Source organism: Cyclopterus lumpus, chromosome 17, assembly GCF_009769545.1.
Source record: "Cyclopterus lumpus isolate fCycLum1 chromosome 17, fCycLum1.pri, whole genome shotgun sequence".
NCBI lineage: Eukaryota > Metazoa > Chordata > Actinopteri > Perciformes > Cyclopteridae > Cyclopterus > Cyclopterus lumpus.
In genome coordinates, this window is record NC_046982.1 from 23,374,831 (window position 1) to 23,397,283 (window position 22,453).

The following is a 22,453-nucleotide window of genomic DNA, read 5'->3' on the forward strand; positions in this document are numbered from 1 at the left end:
AGACAGGAACCACGACCTCATGAGGATGAACTTCTTCAGACACTTCAATCAATGAAGGTTGATTCATACTGAGGGTAAATATGTATATGTTTATTTATAAATATATGTATATTTATATATTGTTATTTAATGTTCCACTCAGTGGACACCGCCCCCTTTCTACCGCAGCATTGATGTCACTTGACATGCTGATGACGGCCATGAACACAAAATGAATAAATCAGAAAGGTAAATTAGTTTATTTTAAATCCTAATGAACAAAAGCTCTAGATTGCATTTCCTGGTGAGTTCAGATGAAACGGTTATTGAGCCCTCATGTTTTATTGAGTCAGATTCATCATTAAAGAGTCTGGTCTTTGTTCAGAATGATGATATTCTGATGTGTGTGAACAAGAAACAAAACAACCAGACTCCATCATGGATTTAAAGATCTCCAAGGTTTTAATTACAAAGTATGAACATAAATCACTTCCTGTGAGGTCACACTGATCAATAAATGTGTTTATGTTTCAGCTGTCAATCAAACCCAATGATCTGAACTTCTTGCTTCAGGGTTCTCTTTATTGATCACATCTGAGGTGCGTTTAATCACCTTATTGCTGATTTATGCTCCATGCGCGTTAAGGTCAACTTAAGGTCAACTCTTTGAGTTGGTCACTAGTGTAACGGTGCATTCAGGGGACCAATGGAAAGGTGCCAGGCTCTAATGGTGCGTTCAAGTCATGTCGGAGTTATCGTATGTTTCTGACTCCAAACTAACATATGAAGAGAAGATCATCCTTTATTATTTTTAGTCGTCATTGCAGCTGATTACAGAAGCAGAATCTAACCAGTGACATCACAGTGAGTTCCCCGTTGACCAATAACCTTTCAATGCTGATGGTCTACTGAGCTCGAAGGAGATCTCCCTGAATGACTGTTTTCTGGTTCCGTTGAGTCCGATCTGATCTAGAACCAGAAGCTTGTATACTCTGGACCCTTTCAGCAGTCCTCCGGTAAACCTGTTCCCAGAAGACTTGAGGACTTGTTCTGATATTACACCACATTCACACTTCTGCTGCAGGTTCTCAGCATCTCACACCTGCACAAGTCGCAGGTAGAACATCTTCCACTTCAGTCTGCTCTTCAGATCCTCCACTGGGATCACTGTGCTGGAGGTCCAGGAGCAGCACTGGTTGCCCCCTCAGGCTCTGAACGTAGACCTGAACACCTGGACGGGTATTGGTAATCATTAATGTTCACAGTAATTAAAGGCTGTGTTTCAGATGTTTCTATGATGTGTTATCTCATAACCTGGACCCCGGTCTGGCGGCGGACTCACGGGGTCTCTGCGGGCTGGAAGCGACTCTCCTCTCCGTCCAGGATGCCGTGGTACATGCTGATCTCTTGCTCCAGGCGCTGCTTGTTGCTCAGCAGCGTGTCGTAGTCGCGCCGCTGCTGTTCAATCTCGCCGTGCACGTCGACGAGCTCCGCCTCCAGCTTGGCCACCACTGAGCCCAAGTTCTGCAGCTCCACGTCATGCCAGTGCCGAGCGTCGCCCAGGGAGCTCTCCAGACCACGTCTCTGTAGGACGGCAACACACATGAGGCTAGTGGTGATGGAGGCTAGTGGTGATGGAGGCTAGTGATGGAGGCTAGTGGTGATGGAGGTTAGTGGTGATGGAGGCTAGTGGTGATGGAGGCTAGTGATGGAGGCTAGTGATGGAGGCTAGTGGTGATGGAGGCTAGTGGTGCTGGAGGCTAGTGGTGATGGAGGCTAGTGGTGATGGAGGCTAGTGGTGATGGAGGCTAGTGGTGATGGAGGCTAGTGATGGAGGCTAGTGATGGAGGCTAGTGGTGATGGAGGTTAGTGATGGAGGCTAGTGGTGATGGAGGCTAGTGGTGCTGGAGGTTAGTGATGGAGGCTAGTGGTGATGGAGGCTAGTGGTGCTGGAGGTTAGTGATGGAGGCTAGTGGTGATGGAGGCTAGTGATGGAGGCTAGTGGTGATGGAGGCTAGTGATGGAGGCTAGTGGTGATGGAGGCTAGTGGTGATGGAGGCTAGTGATGGAGGCTAGTGATGGAGGCTAGTGGTGATGGAGGTTAGTGATGGAGGCTAGTGGTGATGGAGGTTAGTGGTGATGGAGGCTAGTGATGGAGGCTAGTGATGGAGGCTAGTGATGGAGGTTAGTGGTGATGGAGGCTAGTGGTGATGGAGGCTAGTGGTGATGGAGGCTAGTGATGGAGGCTAGTGGTGATGGAGGCTAGTGGTGATGGAGGTTAGTGGTGATGGAGGTTAGTGGTGATGGAGGCTAGTGGTGATGGAGGCTAGTGATGGAGGCTAGTGATGGAGGCTAGTGGTGATGGAGGCTAGTGGTGATGGAGGCTAGTGATGGAGGTTAGTGGTGATGGAGGCTAGTGGTGATGGAGGCTAGTGATGGAGGCTAGTGGTGATGGAGGTTAGTGGTGATGGAGGCTGGTGATGGAGGCTAGTGGTGATGGAGGCTAGTGATGGAGGCTAGTGGTGATGGAGGTTAGTGGTGATGGAGGCTAGTGGTGATGGAGGCTAGTGATGGAGGCTAGTGATGGAGGCTAGTGGTGATGGAGGTTAGTGATGGAGGCTAGTGGTGATGGAGGTTAGTGGTGATGGAGGCTAGTGATGGAGGCTAGTGGTGATGGAGGCTAGTGGTGATGGAGGCTAGTGGTGATGGAGGCTAGTGATGGAGGCTAGTGGTGATGGAGGTTAGTGGTGATGGAGGCTAGTGGTGATGGAGGCTAGTGATGGAGGCTAGTGGTGATGGAGGCTAGTGATGGAGGCTAGTGGTGATGGAGGCTAGTGGTGATGGAGGCTAGTGATGGAGGCTAGTGGTGATGGAGGTTAGTGGTGATGGAGGTTAGTGATGGAGGCTAGTGGTGATGGAGGCTAGTGGTGATGGAGGTTAGTGGTGATGGAGGCTAGTGGTGATGGAGGTTAGTGATGGAGGCTAGTGGTGATGGAGGTTAGTGATGGAGGCTAGTGGTGATGGAGGCTAGTGGTGCTGGAGGTTAGTGATGGAGGCTAGTGGTGATGGAGGCTAGTGATGGAGGCTAGTGGTGATGGAGGCTAGTGATGGAGGCTAGTGGTGATGGAGGCTAGTGGTGCTGGAGGTTAGTGATGGAGGTTAGTGGTGATGGAGGTTAGTGATGGAGGCTAGTGGTGATGGAGGTTAGTGGTGATGGAGGCTAGTGATGAAGGTTAGTGATGGAGGCTAGTGGTGATGGAGGCTAGTGATGAAGGTTAGTGATGGAGGCTAGTGGTGCTGGAGGTTAGTGATGGAGGTTAGTGGTGATGGAGGCTAGTGGTGCTGGAGGTTAGTGATGGAGGCTAGTGGTGATGGAGGCTAGTGATGAAGGTTAGTGATGGAGGCTAGTGGTGCTGGAGGTTAGTGATGGAGGTTAGTGGTGATGGAGGCTAGTGGTGCTGGAGGTTAGTGATGGAGGCTAGTGGTGATGGAGGTTAGTGGTGATGGAGGCTAGTGATGAAGGTTAGTGATGGAGGCTAGTGGTGATGGAGGCTAGTGATGAAGGTTAGTGATGGAGGCTAGTGGTGCTGGAGGCTAGTGGTGCTGGAGGTTAGTGATGGAGGTTAGTGGTGATGGAGGTTAGTGGTGATGGAGGTTAGTGATGGAGGCTAGTGGTGATGGAGGTTAGTGGTGATGGAGGCTAGTGGTGATGGAGGCTAGTGGTGCTGGAGGTTAGTGATGGAGGTTAGTGGTGATGGAGGCTAGTGATGGAGGCTAGTGGTGATGGAGGCTAGTGATGAAGGTTAGTGATGGAGGCTAGTGGTGCTGGAGGTTAGTGATGGAGGTTAGTGGTGATGGAGGCTAGTGGTGCTGGAGGTTAGTGATGGAGGTTAGTGGTGATGGAGGTTAGTGATGGAGGCTAGTGGTGACGGAGGCTAGTGATGGAGGTTAGTAATGGAGGCTAGTGATGGAGGTGTCTCACTAGCGCTCTGATGGACTCGGTCTCCGCCTGCAGACTCTGGATCTTACAGCCGTTGTCATGACACTCGGCCTTCAGCGCCTCCACCTGCTCCACCTCGGGACTCAGTCTGCTGCTCACACACTGCGCCTCCTGCAGCAACACACACACCATGAACACACACCTTAATGAACAGGCCAACACGAGAGGACACCTGTGCAGGTGAGATGTCCTCACCTTACACTCCTGGTAGCTGTCCGTCTCGGCTCGGTTCCTCTCCGTCACCTTCTCCCAGTGGCTCCTGATGTAGGCCAGGATCTGGTCCAGACTGGTTTCTATGGGAGCATCGGGTTCGTCCACCTCAAGTCCTGCCATCTGACTGTAAAGGACTCGCACGTCCTGGAAGGACAGACAGACAGGAAGTAGACAGATACGATGACAGTAGGACAGGAAGTAGACAGGTCACATGACAGACGGACAGGAAATAGGCCGGTCACATGGCAAGGTAACATCTAGTTTGTGGTGGGACCTGCTCGTGGTTGTGCTCCAGGTTGCGTAGCTCCACCCTCATGTTCTCCATCTGCTCCCCGAGCTCGGCCTTTGTCAGGTCGGCGTCCTCAATCACTTTGTACAGAGAGCTGATCTCCTCCTCCACCGCCTTCCTGAACGGCTGCTCGTTCTCAAACCTGCACAACCAAGTACATGCTAGTCCTTCCTCTGAACCTAAACCTGGTCTAACCTGGTCTACCTAATGTCTACTTAAACCAGGTCTAACTGACTGAGGTATAACCTGGTCTAACTGATGTTTACTTAAACCTGGTCTAACCTGGTCTACCCAATGTCTATTTAAACCTAGTTTAACTGAGGTCTAACCTGGTTTACCTAATGTCTACTTAAACCAGGTCTAACTGACTGAGGTATAACCTGGTCTAACTGATGTTTACTTAAACCTGGTCTAACTGAGGTCTACTTAAACCTGGTCCAACTGAGGTTAAGAAGATGTGTGACATAAGAGGGTTAACAATGGTCCAATAAGGGCCTCACTGACACTAAAGTGTAATTGGGTGGATGTAGAAGGGATAAATATTCAATGTTACATGACAGGAGCTGATTAATTTCTGTGTGTGTGTGTGTGAGAGAATCAGGTTGGGTATGGTTAGTGTTAGGGTTATGGTAAGTCAACAGGAAATGAATGTAAGTCCTGTAAAGGAGCCTGTGTGTGTGTCCTCTGACCGGTCCTTGAAGTCCTCTGCGTTGGCCTGAACGTTCTCCGTCTGCAGCATCAGCCGAGCGCTGTCCAGGATGGCTTCACTGACCTGCAGGAAACGGAGGATGTGAACAGGAAGTAACATGTTGCCTGATCTGTGATCTGTGATCAGCTGCCGTCTCACAAGGACCCCTGATGACCATGTAATCTGTCTCTGCTGCAGCTCCACCTGCTGACCAACTACACCTGCCCTCACCTCCCTGTAGAAGTCCTCCCCCACCTGCCCTCACCTCCCTTTAGAAGTCCTCCCCCACCTGTTCTCACCTCCCTGTAGACGTCCTCCCCCACCTGAACCTCACCTCCCTGTAGACGTCCTCCCCCACCTGTTCTCACCTCCCTGTAGACGTCCTCCCCCACCTGTTCTCACCTCCCTGTAGACGTCCTCCCCCACCTGCCCTCACCTCCCTGTAGACGTCCTCCCCCACCTGTTCTCACCTCCCTGTAGACGTCCTCCCTCACCTGCCCTCACCTACCTTTAGAAGTCCTCCCCCACCTGCCCTCACATCCCTGTAGACGTCCTCCCCCACCTGCCCTCACCTCCCTTTAGAAGTCCTCCCCCACCTGCCCTCACCTCCCTGTAGAAGTCCTCCCCCACCTGTCCTTACCTCCCTGTAGACGTCCTCCCCCACCTGTCCTTACCTCCCTGTAGACGTCCTCCCCCACCTGTCCTTACCTGTCTGTAGACATCCTCCCACTCCCTCCTGAGGGGCCCCCAGGCTCCGGCGCTGGATGCCTGGCGGTCCAGACAGAGCCGGATCTGTTCCTCCAGCTGTTGGTTGAGCTGCTCCAGGGCTCTGACTTTGTCTCTGTACTCCATCAGGCAGCCGTTCAGTCCGGTGGCCGCCGTGCGCTCGCCGGCCCGGGGCAGGACGGGTGCCGCGCTGCTCCTCATGCCCTGCAGGAACACGCTGCTGATTCCCAGAGCCCGCCGGGACACCCGCGTCCCAAGGCAGGAGGCCCCTCCCATGGGGGGGGCAGAGCCCACAAAGACACCGCGGGGGGCGACGGACAAGCCGATCCGCCCGCAAGAGGACGGCTGTCCCAGGAAGGATGAGCGGCGTCGGGGCAGAGGCATGATGGTCGGCGGCTCCAGGGTCAAACCACCCGGAGCCGCTCGCGCCGGGATTTATGGGAGGACGGCATTCTGGAAACATGGCCGCCTTTGTTCAGGACCTGTTTGTGTTGCTGCGTCTTTGTTCTTTGGAAATACAGAGTCTGGTTTCAGCTGCATCAGCAGAGGGGGGTCAGGAAGAGTCCTGAAGCAGAGAGGTCACACACACACACACACACACACACTCTGTTGTATTTGACTCTTTGAAACATAAATCAGTGAAATAAACATTATATTAGTTCTAATGAAACATCCGGCTGAACAGATGTTTCCGATGTTGTTTCTTCAGACAGGAAATGGTCAACAGGAAGTGGATAACAGGTGAGACACATTTGTCTTTGATCTGAAGTTTCCTGTCAGATAAAATCAGAAACACAGAACATTCGTCCTTCAGAGTTATGAGTCATGTCTCTCTCTCTCTCTCTCTCTCTCCTTTTCTTTTAGTGCATTCACTGCCAGGCTGAAACTCCCTGAGGCTGTAATAGTCAGACCCAGATAGGTGTAACTCATGGTGTGTTCTATGTAGTACTTCCTGTAGTCAGACCCAGATAGGTGTAACTCATAGGTGTGTTCTATGGTGGTACTTCCTGTAGTCAGACCCAGATAGGTGTAACTCATAGGTGTGTTCTATGTAGTACTTCCTGTAGTCAGACCCAGATAGGTGTAACTCATAGGTGTGTTCTATGGTGGTACTTCCTGTAGTCAGACCCAGATAGGTGTAACTCATGGTGTGTTCTATGTGGTACTTCCTGTAGTCAGACCCAGATAGGTGTAACTCATGGTGTGTTCTATGTGGTACTTCCTGTAGTCAGACCCAGATAGGTGTAACTCATAGGTGTGTTCTATGTGGTACTTCCTGTAGTCAGACCCAGATAGGTGTAACTCATGGTGTGTTCTATGGTGGTACTTCCTGTAGTCAGACCCAGATAGGTGTAACTCATGGTGTGTTCTATGAGGTACTTCCTGTAGTCAGACCCAGATAGGTGTAACTCATGGTGTTCTATGTGGTACTTCCTGTAGTCAGACCCAGATAGGTGTAACTCATAGTGTGTTCTATGTGGTACTTCCTGTAGTCAGACCCAGATAGGTGTAACTCATGGTGTGTTCTATGTGGTACTTCCTGTAGTCAGACCCATATAGGTGTAACTCATGCTGTCTTCTATGGTGGTACTTCCTGTAGTCAGACCCAGATAGGTGTAACTTATGGTGTGTTCTATGTGGTACTTCCTATAGTCAGACCCAGATAGGTGTTACCATAAGTAATACCATAAGTAAGTAGCTATGGTAGGAGAAGCCATGCGAGCGAATGACAGAGCCGAGAGAGTTGGTGTACAGAGAGAAGAGGAGAGGACCCAGGACTGAGCCCTGAGGGACCCCAGTAGGACAAGGCTCAGACACAGATCCTCTCCATGTTACCTGGTAGGTGTGGTCGTTGAGGTAGCATGAGAAGAGTGAGAGAGCACAGAGCCCGAGATACCAGGTCCTGGAAGGATGAAATAATGATCTGGTGGTTTACTGTCAAAGGCAGCAGAAAGGTCTAGAAGGATAAGGATAGATGAGAGAGGATGCTCTAGTAGTGTGAAGGATAAGGACAGAGGAGAGATTACCTTACTAACTCTGCTTCCTCCCCGGAGTATTTGTGACTTCACCTCTCAGAGGGTCCATTGGACCTGACTGTATCTGATGCTTGGCCCATGCCTACTACTAATTATTCATAATTTCTGTCATATTTATTGAATGTGTTTATGTAACTCTGCAACTCTGTTCATCTGGTCACATGACATCTATAGCTTCTGTCCATCCGGGGAGAGGGATCCTCCTCTGTTGCTCTCCTGAAGGGAGATTTTAAATATTATATAGAGGGAGGCTTCAAATAAAGCCCAGTTGGCTTTTTGTCTCTTACTGCACTGATTCATTTATCTCTGTTGTGATTTTTATTTTATTGTTTGAATTGTGTAAATAAATACATTCAAAAAAAGAGTAACTGAATTGAATTGATTTGCACTATTAGTCTCAGGTTTAATCTAAAGACATATCTGGTGTGGTTGATAATATTAATAATAATATGTTTTACAAAATAGTATTCAAAGTATTACTTCATTAACAAGGTTGGAATAGAAAAAAGAAGGAATAGAAAAGTTAAAGCTTCACACTGCTAGAGCAGCCTCTCTCTCCTCTGTCCTCATCCTTCTAGACCTTTCTGCTGCCTTTGACACAGTGAACCACCAGATCCTCATGTCCTCCCTCCAGGACCTGGTATCTCAGGCTCTGCTCTCACTCTTCTCATCCTACCTCACCGACCGCTCTTACCGGGTAACCTGGAGAGGATCTGTGTCTGAGCCTTGTCCTCTGACTACTGGGGTCCCTCAGGGCTCAGTCCTTGGTCCTCTTCTCTTCCCTCTGTACACCAACTCTCTCTCTCTGTCATTCCCTCTCATGGCTTCACCTACCACAGCTATGCTGACGACACCCAACTGATCCTCTCGTTTCCCCAATCCGAAACACAGGTAGCAGCACAAATCTCTGCCTGTCTGACTGACATCTCTCAGTGGATGTCTGACCGACATCTCAGTGGATGTCTGATTGACATCTCTCAGTGGATGTCTGACCGACATCTCAGTGGATGTCTGACTGACATCTCTCAGTGGATGTCTGACTGACATCTCTCAGTGGATGTCCGCACACCAACTCAGTGTTGGCCCCGCCCCCGACTGCCAGGAACCTCGGTGTGACACCTGTCAGTCAACTCTCCCTGACTGCCAACATTACCACAATAACACGCTACTGTAGGTACATGCTGTACAACATCAGGAGAATACGACCTCTTCTTACTCAGAAGGCGGCACAGGTTCTGGTCCAGGTTCTGGTCCAGGCTCTGGTCATCTCACGGCTGGACTACTGTAACTCCCTCCTTCAGGTCTACCTGCTAATGCCATTCGACCTCTACAGCTCATCCAGAATGCAGCTGCTCGACTGGTCTTCAACCTCCCGAAATTTACCCACAATCCTCCGCTCCTCCGCGACCTTCACTGGTTACCGGTGGCTGCAGCATCCGCTTCAAAACATTGGTACTTGCGTACCGTGCTGCGAACAGATCGGGTCCGGTCTACATCCAGGACATAGTCTAACCTCACACCCAGGACATGGTCTAACCTCACATCCAGGACATGGTCTAACCTCACACCCAGGACATGGTCTAACCTCACATCCAGGACATGGTCTAACCTCACACCCAGGACATGGTCTAACCTCACACCCAGGACATGGTCTAACCTCACACCCAGGACATGGTCTAACCTCACACCCCAGCCCGTTCACTTCGCTCGGCTTCGGCCAATCGGCTTGTAGCTCCTTCACTTCGAGCTAAACACTCAAAGTCAGACTGTTTGCTGTGCTGGCTCCTCATTGGTGGAACGAGCTCCCCATTGACATCAGGACAGGAAGTCTCTACAGACTAAAAACACATCTTAGTGACTATACCTTGAATAGGGAAGGTAGAGCCGTAGTAGCACTTTAGTAGCACTTAAATGTCTCTTACCGATAGCACTTTGTAGTTTAACACTCTAGTAGCACTTAAATGTCTCTTACTGATAGCACTCTGTAGTTTAACTTTATTGAAGAAATTGTACTTGCTTGATTCTTGTTGTTCTGAGTTTGGACTCATGGTTTAATGCACTTATTGTAAGTCGCAGTAATGTAATGAATAGTTTATGAAATTGATGAATTGATCGTGTTTTATTGTAATGTAACTTTAAAAAGTGTTTGCATTATTTTATGAACATGTTATATTTAGATTCTTTAGCTATGAAAGAACATTTGAGGAAATGGCATGTATTATACATTTATTGATTATATTTTTTTCTATCTAACTATTATATTTTTCTCTGCGTTTTCCCCCTGGCTTGTTTAGTTTAACTGCATTTAAATGTATGTTACCGTTATTACTGAACATTTATGAAATGATACATGTGCAAAAGAATAACAAATACAAATATTTAAATAAATAAATTAGAGACTTCATGTAATTTCTCTCAGTTCCGATTCCACCGCAGCCTGAAGATTTGGGAAGTACCCGGATGTACACAGAACCGGGTGAAGCTCCCGGACGTGACGTCAGTCTCGCTCGGAGGGAAAGCGGAAGTAAACAGAAGCGATGCGTTTCCAGCAGGACGAACAGCCGGTGAGTTTTATACTTCATTCACCTGGTTAATGTGCCCCTGAAGCTCACGCGCCCGCGTGCTGCGTAACACGGAAGCAGTGATGACGCCGAAGAACCGGCTTAAAAGCGCCGGTTAGCATCACGTTACTATGTTACTCTGGTACTATGTTACTGTGGTACTATGTTACTGTGGTACTATGTTACTCTGGTACTATGTTACTCTGGTACTATGTTACTGTGGTACTATGTTACTGTGGTACTATGTTACTCTGGTACTATGTTACTCTGGTACTATGTTACTGTGGTACTATGTTACTGTGGTACTATGTTACTGTGGTACTATGTTACTGTGGTACTATGTTACTCTGGTACTATGTTACTCTGGTACTATGTTACTGTGGTACTATGTTACTGTGGTACTATGTTACTGTGGTACTATGTTACTCTGGTACTATGTTACTGTGGTACTATGTTACTGTGGTACTATGTTACTCTGGTACTATGTTACTGTGGTACTATGTTACTGTGGTACTATGTTACTGTGGTACTATGTTACTCTGGTACTATGTTACTGTGGTACTATGTTACTGTGGTACTATGTTACTCTGGTACTATGTTACTGTGGTACTATGTTACTGTGGTACTATGTTACTCTGGTACTATGTTACTGTGGTACTATGTTACTGTGGTACTATGTTACTGTGGTACTATGTTACTGTGGTACTATGTTACTCTGGTACTATGTTACTGTGGTACTATGTTACTCTGGTACTATGTTACTCTGGTACTATGTTACTGTGGTACTATGTTACTGTGGTACTATGTTACTCTGGTACTATGTTACTGTGGTACTATGTTACTGTGGTACTATGTTACTGTGGTACTATGTTACTCTGGTACTATGTTACTGTGGTACTATGTTACTGTGGTACTATGTTACTCTGGTACTATGTTACTCTGGTACTATGTTACTGTGGTACTATGTTACTGTGGTACTATGTTACTCTGGTACTATGTTACTCTGGTACTATGTTACTGTGGTACTATGTTACTGTGGTACTATGTTACCACAGTAACATAGTTACTCTGGTACTATGTTACTGTGGTACTATGTTACTGTGGTACTATGTTACTGTGGTACTATGTTACTGTGGTACTATGTTACTCTGGTACTATGTTACTGTGGTACTATGTTACTGTGGTACTATGTTACTCTGGTACTATGTTACTGTGGTACTATGTTACTGTGGTACTATGTTACTCTGGTACTATGGTACTGTGGTACTATGTTACTGTGGTACTATGTTACTGTGGTACTATGTTACTCTGGTACTATGTTACTGTGGTACTATGTTACTGTGGTACTATGTTACTCTGGTACTATGTTACTGTGGTACTATGTTACTGTGGTACTATGTTACCACAGTAACATAGTTACTCTGGTACTATGTTACTGTGGTACTATGTTACTCTGGTACTATGTTACTGTGGTACTATGTTACTGTGGTACTATGTTACTCTGGTACTATGTTACTGTGGTACTATGTTACTGTGGTACTATGTTACTCTGGTACTATGGTACTGTGGTACTATGTTACTGTGGTACTATGTTACTGTGGTACTATGTTACTCTGGTACTATGTTACTCTGGTACTATGTTACTGTGGTACTATGTTACTGTGGTACTATGTTACTCTGGTACTATGTTACTGTGGTACTATGTTACTCTGTTACTCTGGTACTATGTTACTCTGGTACTATGTTACTCTGGTACTATGTTACTCTGGTACTATGTTACTGTGGTACTATGTTACTGTGGTACTATGTTACTCAGGTACTATGTTACTCAGGTACTATGTTACTCTGGTACTATGTTACTATGTTACTATGTTACTATGTTACTCTGGTACTATGTTACTCTGGTACTGTGTTACTATGTTACTGTGGTACTATGTTACTGTGGTACTATGTTACTGTGGTACTATGTTACTCAGGTACTATGTTACTCAGGTACTATGTTACTGTGGTACTATGTTACTCTGGTACTATGTTACTCTGGTACTATGTTACTGTGGTACTATGTTACTGTGGTACTATGTTACTCTGGTACTATGTTACTGTGGTACTATGTTACTGTGTTACTGTGGTACTATGTTACTGTGTTACTGTGTTACTGTGGTACTATGTTACTGTGGTACTATGTTACTGTGGTACTATGTTACTCTGGTACTATGTTACTGTGGTACTATGTTACTGTGGTACTATGTTACTGTGGTACTATGTTACTCTGGTACTATGTTACTCTGGTACTGTGGTACTATGTTACTCTGGTACTATGTTACTCTGGTACTATGTTACTCTGGTACTATGTTACTATGTTACTCTGGTACTATGTTACTCTGGTACTATGTTACTGTGGTATTATGTTACTGTGGTACTATGTTACTCTGTAAGTCTGGTACTCTGTTACTCGGGTACTATGTTACTGTGGTACTATGTTACTCTGTAAGTCTGGTACTCTGTTACTCTGGTACTATGTTACTCAGGTACTATGTTACTGTGGTACTATGTTACTGTGGTACTATGTTACTGTGGTACTATGTAACTGTGGTACTATGTTACTGTGGTACTATGTTACTCTGGTACTCTGGTACTATGTTACTCTGGTACTATGTTACTCTGGTACTCTGGTACTATGTTACTGTGGTACTATGTTACTATGTTACTATGGTACTCTGGTACTATGGTACTCTGGTACTATGTTACTCTGGTACTATGTTACTATGTTACTGTGGTACTATGTTACTGTGGTACTATGTTACTGTGGTACTATGTTACTCTGGTACTATGTTACTGTGGTACTATGTTACTGTGGTACTAAGGTACTATGTTACTCTGGTACTATGTTACTGTGGTACTATGTTACTCTGGTACTATGTTACTATGGTACTCTGGTACTATGTTACTCTGGTACTATGGTACTCTGGTACTATGTTACTGTGGTACTATGTTACTCTGGTACTATGTTACTGTGGTACTATGTTACTGTGGTACTAAGGTACTATGTTACTCTGGTACTATGTTACTCAGGTACTATGTTACTGTGGTACTATGTTACTCTTTAAGTCTGGTACTCTGTTACTCTGGTACTATGTTACTGTGGTACCATGTTACTCTGGTACCATGTTACTCTGGGACCATGTTACTGTGGTACCATGTTACTCTGTAAGTCTGGTACTCTGTTACTCTGGTACTATGTTACTCTGGTACTATGTTACTCTGGTACTATGTTACTCTGGTACTCAGGTACTATGTTACTCAGGTACTATGTTACTCAGGTACTATGTTACTGTGGTACTATGTAACTCTGTAAGTCTGGTACTCTGGTACTATGTTACTGTGGTACCATGTTACTCTGGTACCATGTTACTCTGGTACCATGTTACTGTGGTACCATGTTACTGTGGTACCATGTTACTGTGGTACCATGTTACTCTGGTACTATGTTACTCTGGTACTATGTTACTGTGGTACTATGTTACTGTGGTACTATGTTACTCTGGTACTAAGGTACTATGTTACTCTGGTACTAAGGTACTATGTTACTCTGGTACTATGTTACTCAGGTACTATGTTACTCAGGTACTATGTAACTCTGTAAGTCTGGTACTCTGTTACTCTGGTACTATGTTACTCTGGTACTATGTAACTCTGTAAGTCTGGTACTCTGTTACTCTGGTACTCTGTTACTCTGGTACTATGTTACTCTGTTACTCTGGTACTATGTTACTGTGGTACTATGTAACTCTGTAAGTCTGGTACTATGTTACTCTGGTACTAAGGTACTATGTTACTCTGGTACTATGTTACTCAGGTACTATGTTACTCAGGTACTATGTAACTCTGTAAGTCTGGTACTCTGTTACTCTGGTACTATGTTACTCTGGTACTATGTAACTCTGTAAGTCTGGTACTCTGTTACTCTGGTACTCTGTTACTATGTTACTCTGTTACTGTGGTACTATGTTACTCTGGTACCATGTTACTGTGGTACCATGTTACTGTGGTCAAAATGAACAGTGAATGAATTACAGCATTTCAAATTGAGTGTTTGAGTTTAAAATGCTTCTTGGCTTATTTAAAAACTGCCTCTAACATTTCGTTAAAAAATTAGAGATTTGAAATTGGTCTAATATTACTGTCTGTTTAAATGTCAGATAGTCAGAGATAGCTGAGGTTGGTTTTGGGTGAAGGTAACATCAACCAGGTCAACATTGAAACAGTGCAATGTACTTCTGAAGTCAGATCTCGTACGAGGCCACGCCCTCAATGAAACGTTACCCGTCATTTCATCTCCTCTGGTCTCTGTCATGTCTGGATCCCATGTGGTTCAGCCTGGAAGTACTCTGAATGAAGTGCATTCTTCTGCTTTCAGTGATGTCGTCGGTGAAGCAGCGGTACCGCGACATCAGTCCTGTGACTCTGCAGCTGATGGGCGGGGCTGTGAACTCCAGTCTGTACTGTGGGGAGGTGGAAGGTATGTCGGGGGGGCTGGTGGAGTCCTTTATGGTGGAGCTTTATCGCTGTAAACTTTGTCAGTTCACCTGCGGCCTGAAGGCCTCCATCAGCAGCCACCTGCAGGTCAGGCACCGTCCCCTCACGCTCACGTACCTGGAGGAGGGCAACGTAGAGGGCGGGGCTGATGACAGAGAGGAGGCAGGGCTCCGCCAGGGGGCGTCACCCTATCAGTTTGATCTGAGCGCGGAGTCGAAGCAGAGCGACGAGGATGAAGACTTCCTGCTCTACAACATGCTGGACAACATGAGCCCGCCCACCTGTGACATCAGCAGCGAGGGTGGGCTGCATGTTGCGCACACCTGTGAGGTGACACACCTGACGCACACACTTTTCTCAGTACAGAACACACCTGTTGAGTTCATCTCAGGAGACCAACATAGTAATAGCTGTTAGTCTCAGTCTACATCTCTTCCTGGTTGATGTGAAATGCATTTTGGGATAGTGAGCTCCTAAAGAATCCTAATAAAAGAGTCCAATGAGACCTACTGGTCTGAACTGGACTAAAGTCTGAATGTGACTCAGGAATAACAGAACACATTCCATGTTGAAGTGTTCTAGCCATAAAGAGATTGATGTAGTGTTTTTTTATTTATTATTATTATTATTATTCATTTAGTCATCAAACCAAAACTAGCTAATTTCATTCCTTATATAAAGTATGCATTGTTCTGTCTGCAGGTGAGCACTCTCTTTGAGGAGGAGTCCTCCATGTTCCCTCTTAAGGGGGGTTCAGTGGATCTGTCTTGTCCCATCGACCCCCCCGCCACCCAGGAGGAGATGGCGCAGTCCGCTCACCTCATGACTTTGGGGCTGTGTCGCATCTCGGCTACCAAACCTCCTCCCTCCTCCAGACCCCCCTGCCCTCCACCTGAGGACTCCCCCTGCCTGTCTCAGCCCGGCAGCCTGACGCAGAGCGAGATCAGGACCAGGACCAGGACGCCTCCCTCCAGCAGGCGGAGGCTATTGTGCCTCCTGTGCCCTGCGGTACTGCCTTCCAGGCGGCTGCTGGATGTCCACGTCCGATCTCACCGGGTGGCTGGCGGGTTCAGCTGCGTCTGCTGCAGCTGGACGGCCGACAGCTGGGAGGAGCTGGAGCCACACTGGAGGAGCCACTGCAGGAGGAGGAGGAGGAGGGAGGAGGAGGAGGAGGAGGAGGAACAGGAGGAACAGGAGAAGAAGAAGAAGAAGAAGAAGAAGAAGGCGGCAGCATCCAGGCAGTTCAGCTGTCCGGTCTGTCTGAGGAGATTCGGGAGCGCCACCTCACGGAGATCTCACAAACAAACACGCCACAGCGACCACTCAGGTCTGACCCCGCCCACTGCAGCTTGGGATCATCAAGACATGGTCAATGACCTTTGATTTGTTTCCTCCAGACGGATGGAGGAGCCGGCTGATTGGACGAGCAGGAGGGAAGGAGCCGGAGCGTCCAGACAGGTAGACCAATCAGAAGCTTTTATTGTGAAAAGTTTTACCTCAACAACTAAACCATTAAGCATATTAAGTGATGCATGACTTAATGTTTTAAAAAATATCCTCAAAAATCTGACAACAAATATTGAAATGAAGCAGAATATTGTGATCGATGGAAATGATAACGATACCTTTTATATTTGAATAAATATTGAGGTAATTGGAGAGAAGAGGAAGAGAATGTGGACGATTGCACACAGTGTTTCTGTAAGTTATTGATGATTCGTAATAATTCCATAGTTATTACCCGCGCAGCCTGAACACACAGGAAAGATGGCCGCTCTTGTTAGTGATAAACACCAACAATTGAACTTTCACGGCTCCACCCTCTTCACGTGCCCTCTACCCAATCAGAAACCAGTATCTGTGCGTGTTGGTTCCCAGTCAGACCAGCAGACGGCCGAGTGCCACAGAGGAGAAGAAGAAGAAGAAGAAGAAGAAGAAGAAGACCAGAAGTAGTGAAGCAGAAGAGAGGCAGGGCAAGGAGACGGGTTTCTGTTGCCCTCTGTGCCACAGGTGAACACATTACCCACAATCCACCACTCCACATGCTGTCATTGTTTTCAACAGGTGATTGGACGTTTTAGCTGTCATGTGTTTCATCAACAGGAAGTTCTCCACTAAGTTAACTCTGAGGCGTCACCTGGGGACGCACGGAGGAGAGCGACCCTTCACCTGTCCTCACTGTCCCTACAGCAGCAGACTGAAGGCCTCACTGCTGCAACACCTGAGGACACACACAGGTAACACACACCTGAGGACACACACAAGTAACACACTCCTGAGGACACACACAGGTAACACACACCTGAGGACACACACAGGTAACACACACCTGAGGACACACACAGGGAGCACACACCTGAGGACACACACAGGTAGCACACACCTGAGGACACACACAGGTAACACACACCTGAGGACACACACAGGGAGCACACACCTGAGGACACACACAGGTAACACACACCTGAGGACACACACAGGGAGCACACACCTGAGGACACACACAGGTAGCACACACCTGAGGACACACACAGGTAACACACACCTGAGGACACACACAGGTAGCACACACCTGAGGACACACACAGGTAACACACACCTGAGGACACACACAGGGAGCACACACCTGAGGACACACACAGGTAGCACACACCTGAGGACACACACAGGTAACACACACCTGAGGACACACACAGGTAACACACACCTGAGGACACACACAAGTAACACACACCTGAGGACACACACAAGTAACACACTCCTGAGGACACACACAGGTAACACACACCTGAGGACACACACAGGTAGCACACACCTGAGGACACACACAGGTAACACACACCTGAGGACACACACAGGGAGCACACACCTGAGGACACACACAGGTAACACACACCTGAGGACACACACAGGTAACACACACCTGAGGACACACACAGGTAACACACACCTGAGGACACACACAGGTAGCACACACCTGAGGACACACACAGGTAACACACACCTGAGGACACACACAGGTAGCACACTCCTGAGGACACACACAGGTAACACACACCTGAGGACACACACAGGTAGCACACACCTGAGGACACACACAGGTAACACACACCTGAGGACACACACAAGTAACACACTCCTGAGGACACACACAGGTAACACACACAGGTAGCACACACCTGAGGACACACACAGGTAGCACACACCTGAGGACACACACAGGTAACACACACCTGAGGACACACACAGGTAACACACACCTGAGGACACACACAGGTAGCACACACCTGAGGACACACACAGGTAACACACACATGAGGACACACACAGGTAACACACACATGAGGACACACACAGGTAACACACACCTGAGGACACACACAGGGAGCACACACCTGAGGACACACACAGGTAACACACACCTGAGGACACACACAGGTAACACACACCTGAGGACACACACAGGTAGCACACACCTGAGGACACACACAGGTAACACACACCTGAGGACACACACAAGTAACACACTCCTGAGGACACACACAGGTAACACACACCTGAGGACACACACAGGTAGCACACACCTGAGGACACACACAGGTAACACACACCTGAGGACACACACAAGTAACACACTCCTGAGGACACACACAGGTAACACACACCTGAGGACACACACAGGTAGCACACACCTGAGGACACACACAGGTAGCACACACCTGAGGACACACACAGGTAGCACACACCTGAGGACACACACAGGTAACACACACCTGAGGACACACACAGGGAGCACACACCTGAGGACACACACAGGTAGCACACACCTGAGGACACACACAGGTAACACACACCTGAGGACACACACAGGTAACACACACCTGAGGACACACACAAGTAACACACACCTGAGGACACACACAAGTAACACACTCCTGAGGACACACACAGGTAACACACACCTGAGGACACACACAGGTAGCACACACCTGAGGACACACACAGGTAACACACACCTGAGGACACACACAGGGAGCACACACCTGAGGACACACACAGGTAGCACACACCTGAGGACACACACAGGTAACACACACCTGAGGACACACACAGGTAACACACACCTGAGGACACACACAGGTAGCACACACCTGAGGACACACACAGGTAACACACACCTGAGGACACACACAAGTAACACACTCCTGAGGACACACACAGGTAACACACACCTGAGGACACACACAGGTAGCACACACCTGAGGACACACACAGGTAACACACACCTGAGGACACACACAAGTAACACACTCCTGAGGACACACACAGGTAACACACACAGGTAGCACACACCTGAGGACACACACAGGTAGCACACACCTGAGGACACACACAGGTAACACACACCTGAGGACACACACAGGTAACACACACCTGAGGACACACACAGGTAGCACACACCTGAGGACACACACAGGTAACACACACATGAGGACACACACAGGTAACACACACATGAGGACACACACAGGTAACACACACCTGAGGACACACACAGGGAGCACACACCTGAGGACACACACAGGTAACACACACCTGAGGACACACACAGGTAACACACACCTGAGGACACACACAGGTAGCACACACCTGAGGACACACACAGGTAACACACACCTGAGGACACACACAAGTAACACACTCCTGAGGACACACACAGGTAACACACACCTGAGGACACACACAGGTAGCACACACCTGAGGACACACACAGGTAACACACACCTGAGGACACACACAAGTAACACACTCCTGAGGACACACACAGGTAACACACACCTGAGGACACACACAGGTAGCACACACCTGAGGACACACACAGGTAGCACACACCTGAGGACACACACAGGTAGCACACACCTGAGGACACACACCTGAGGACACACACAAGTAACACACTCCTGAGGACACACACAGGTAACACACTCATGTGAGGACACACACAAGTAACACACTCCTGAGGACACACACAGGTAACAGACACCTGAGGACACACACAGGTAGCACACACCTGAGGACACACACCTGAGGACACACACAAGTAACACACTCCTGAGGACACACACAGGTAACACACTCATGTGAGGACACACACAGGTAGCACACACACCTGAGGACACACACAGGTAGCACACACACCTGAGGACACACACAGGTAGCACACACCTGAGGACACACACAGGTAACACACACCTGAGGACACACACAGGTAACACACACCTGAAGACACACACAAGTAACACACTCCTGAGGACACACACAGGTAACACACACCTGAGGACACACACAAGTAACACACTCCTGAGGACACACACAGGTAACACACTCATGTGAGGACACACACAAGTAACACACTCCTGAGGACACACACAGGTAGCACACACACCTGAGGACACACACAGGTAGCACACACCTGAGGACACACACAGGTAGCACACACACCTGAGGACACACACAGGTAGCACACACCTGAGGACACACACAGGGAGCACACACCTGAGGACACACACAGGTAGCACACACCTGAGGACACACACAGGTAACACACACCTGAGGACACACACAGGTAACACACACCTGAAGACACACACAAGTAACACACTCCTGAGGACACACACAGGTAACACACTCCTGAGGACACACACAAGTAACACACACCTGAGGACACACACAGGTAACACACACCTGAGGACACACACAGGTAACACACCTGAGGACACACAGGTAGCACACTCATGTGAGGACACACACAGGTAACACACACCTGACGACACACACAGGTAACACACCTGAGGACACACAGGTAGCACACTCATGTGAGGACACACACAGGTAACACACATGTGAGGACACACACAGGTAGCACACACACACACCTGAGGACACACAGGTAACGCACTCATGTGAGGACACACACGTAGGACACACAGGTAGCACACTCATGTGAGGACACACACAGGTAACACACATGTGAGGACACACACAGGTAACACACGCACACACCTGAGGACACACAGGTAACGCACTCATGTGAGGACACACACGTAGCACACACACACCTGAGGACACACACGTAGCACACACACACCTGAGGACACACTTACGTAGCACACACACTTGAGGACACACGTTTCAAGCTGACTGTGTGCGTGTTCTCTCTCTCTCAGGTGAGAAGCCGTACAGGTGTACTGAGTGTCCGTATGCTTCCATAGATCGCAGCTCTCTGCTCAGACACAGTAGAACTCACAGCCAGGAGAAACCGTACAGCTGTCAACACTGTGACTACAGCAGGTAACACGACATTTGGTTCCTCATGTGAGTGTCTCTGCTGTGATTGGTTCCTCATGTGAGTGTCTCTGCTGTGATTGGTTCCTCATGTGAGTGTCTCTGCTGTGATTGGTTCCTCATGTGAGTGTCTCTGCTGTGATTGGTTCCTCATGTGAGTGTCTCTGCTGTGATTGGTTCCTCATGTGAGTGTCTCCGCTGTGATTGGTTCCTCATGTGAGTGTCTCTGCTGTGATTGGTTCCTCATGTGAGTGTCTCTGCTGTGATTGGTTCCTCATGTGAGTGTCTCCGCTGTGATTGGTTCCTCATGTGAGTGTCTCTGCTGTGATTGGTTCCTCATGTGAGTGTCTCCGCTGTGATTGGTTCCTCATGTGAGTGTCTCCGCTGTGATTGGTTCCTCATGTGAGTGTCTCCGCTGTGATTGGTTCCCAGTATCCAGAAGAAGAGTTTGGACCTCCACGCTCGCCGCCATCACACCGGCGAGGCGTTCCCATGCCAACAGTGTAACTACTCGAGTCCAGACCGCCAGCTGCTGCTGAGACACATCCGCAGACACCACGCCTGTGACCTCACGGGGGATCGGACACTTTGATCGTGGGCGGGGCTACTGTGTCCCATTTGATGGTTTTTATTGTTTGTTTGTTTGTTATCTGCTGGATATTTACAGTTTTTTACTCTATCCAGAATATTTCCACTGTGACAAAACTAGCAAATTTTACAAAATGACCTGTCTCAATAAAACTCTTTCAGGTTTCAATAATGCTCAGTGCTCCTCCTGATGAATAACATAATAATAATAATAAAGATGAATATTAAAGCAACCTTATATTTAGAAAGCTGCAGCTCGTCCTGATTCTGTCAGCTTCCTGCTAATCAATCGCTTAAGGATGGAAAGCTCTTCAGGCTGATGGACTCCTGCTGCATTCTGGGACAAATGAGGTCGCTGCCGAGTCAAAATCCGTTGCTCCACATTTGCTGAGGTTCAGGACAGTTAACTTACCCTCAATTAACCATTCACTAACCCTAAATAACCCCAAATTACCATTAACTAACCCTAAATTAACCATTAACAGACCCTTA

The 22,453-nt window shown here is 47.9% G+C and overlaps 2 protein-coding genes across 4 annotated transcripts; one reads left to right on the top strand and one right to left on the bottom strand.

Annotated features, from left to right (window-relative positions):
• Nucleotides 1-676: 676 nt before the first annotated feature.
• Nucleotides 677-6,279, bottom strand: bfsp2 (beaded filament structural protein 2, phakinin). Its single transcript, XM_034556146.1, has 7 exons — nt 5,878-6,279; nt 5,171-5,253; nt 4,467-4,623; nt 4,175-4,336; nt 3,962-4,090; nt 1,322-1,563; nt 677-1,210 (listed from the first exon to the last, which is right to left on the bottom strand). The coding sequence occupies exons 1-7, from the start codon at nt 6,277-6,279 to the stop codon at nt 1,144-1,146; spliced, it is 1,242 nt and encodes a 413-aa protein (XP_034412037.1). The 3' UTR covers nt 677-1,143.
• Nucleotides 6,280-10,495: 4,216 nt separating this feature from the next.
• Nucleotides 10,496-22,133, top strand: si:dkey-154p10.3 (zinc finger protein 84). 3 transcript variants are annotated; one of them, XM_034556412.1, is made up of 8 exons: nt 10,496-10,606; nt 14,910-15,358; nt 15,731-16,355; nt 16,426-16,486; nt 16,877-17,038; nt 17,132-17,265; nt 21,256-21,379; nt 21,806-22,133. In XM_034556412.1, exons 1-8 carry the CDS (start codon nt 10,576-10,578, stop codon nt 21,963-21,965), a joined length of 1,746 nt encoding a protein of 581 aa, XP_034412303.1. In that variant the 5' UTR covers nt 10,496-10,575; the 3' UTR covers nt 21,966-22,133. The 3 variants fall into 3 exon arrangements, with proteins under 3 accessions (XP_034412303.1, XP_034412305.1, XP_034412304.1); XM_034556414.1 differs by having other exon boundaries at nt 21,301-21,379; XM_034556413.1 differs by having other exon boundaries at nt 16,907-17,038.
• Nucleotides 22,134-22,453: the final 320 nt, after the last annotated feature.

Excerpts from the sequence above, each read along its gene's own strand:
- bfsp2 (XM_034556146.1), bottom strand. The coding sequence starts at position 6,279 with ATGCCTCTGCCCCGACGCCGCTCATCCTTCCTGGGACAGCCGTCCTCT. Across the intron at positions 4,337-4,466 it reads TGGAGCACAACCACGAGCAG|GACGTGCGAGTCCTTTACAG; the intron begins GTCCCACCACAA and ends CTGTCCTTCCAG. Across the intron at positions 1,211-1,321 it reads TTCCAGCCCGCAGAGACCCC|GTGTTCAGGTCTACGTTCAG; the intron begins GTGAGTCCGCCG and ends ATACCCGTCCAG.
- si:dkey-154p10.3 (XM_034556412.1), top strand. The coding sequence starts at position 10,576 with ATGACGCCGAAGAACCGGCTTAAAAGCGCCG. Across the intron at positions 16,356-16,425 it reads ACGCCACAGCGACCACTCAG|ACGGATGGAGGAGCCGGCTG; the intron begins GTCTGACCCCGC and ends TGTTTCCTCCAG. Across the intron at positions 17,039-17,131 it reads TGTTGCCCTCTGTGCCACAG|GAAGTTCTCCACTAAGTTAA; the intron begins GTGAACACATTA and ends TTTCATCAACAG.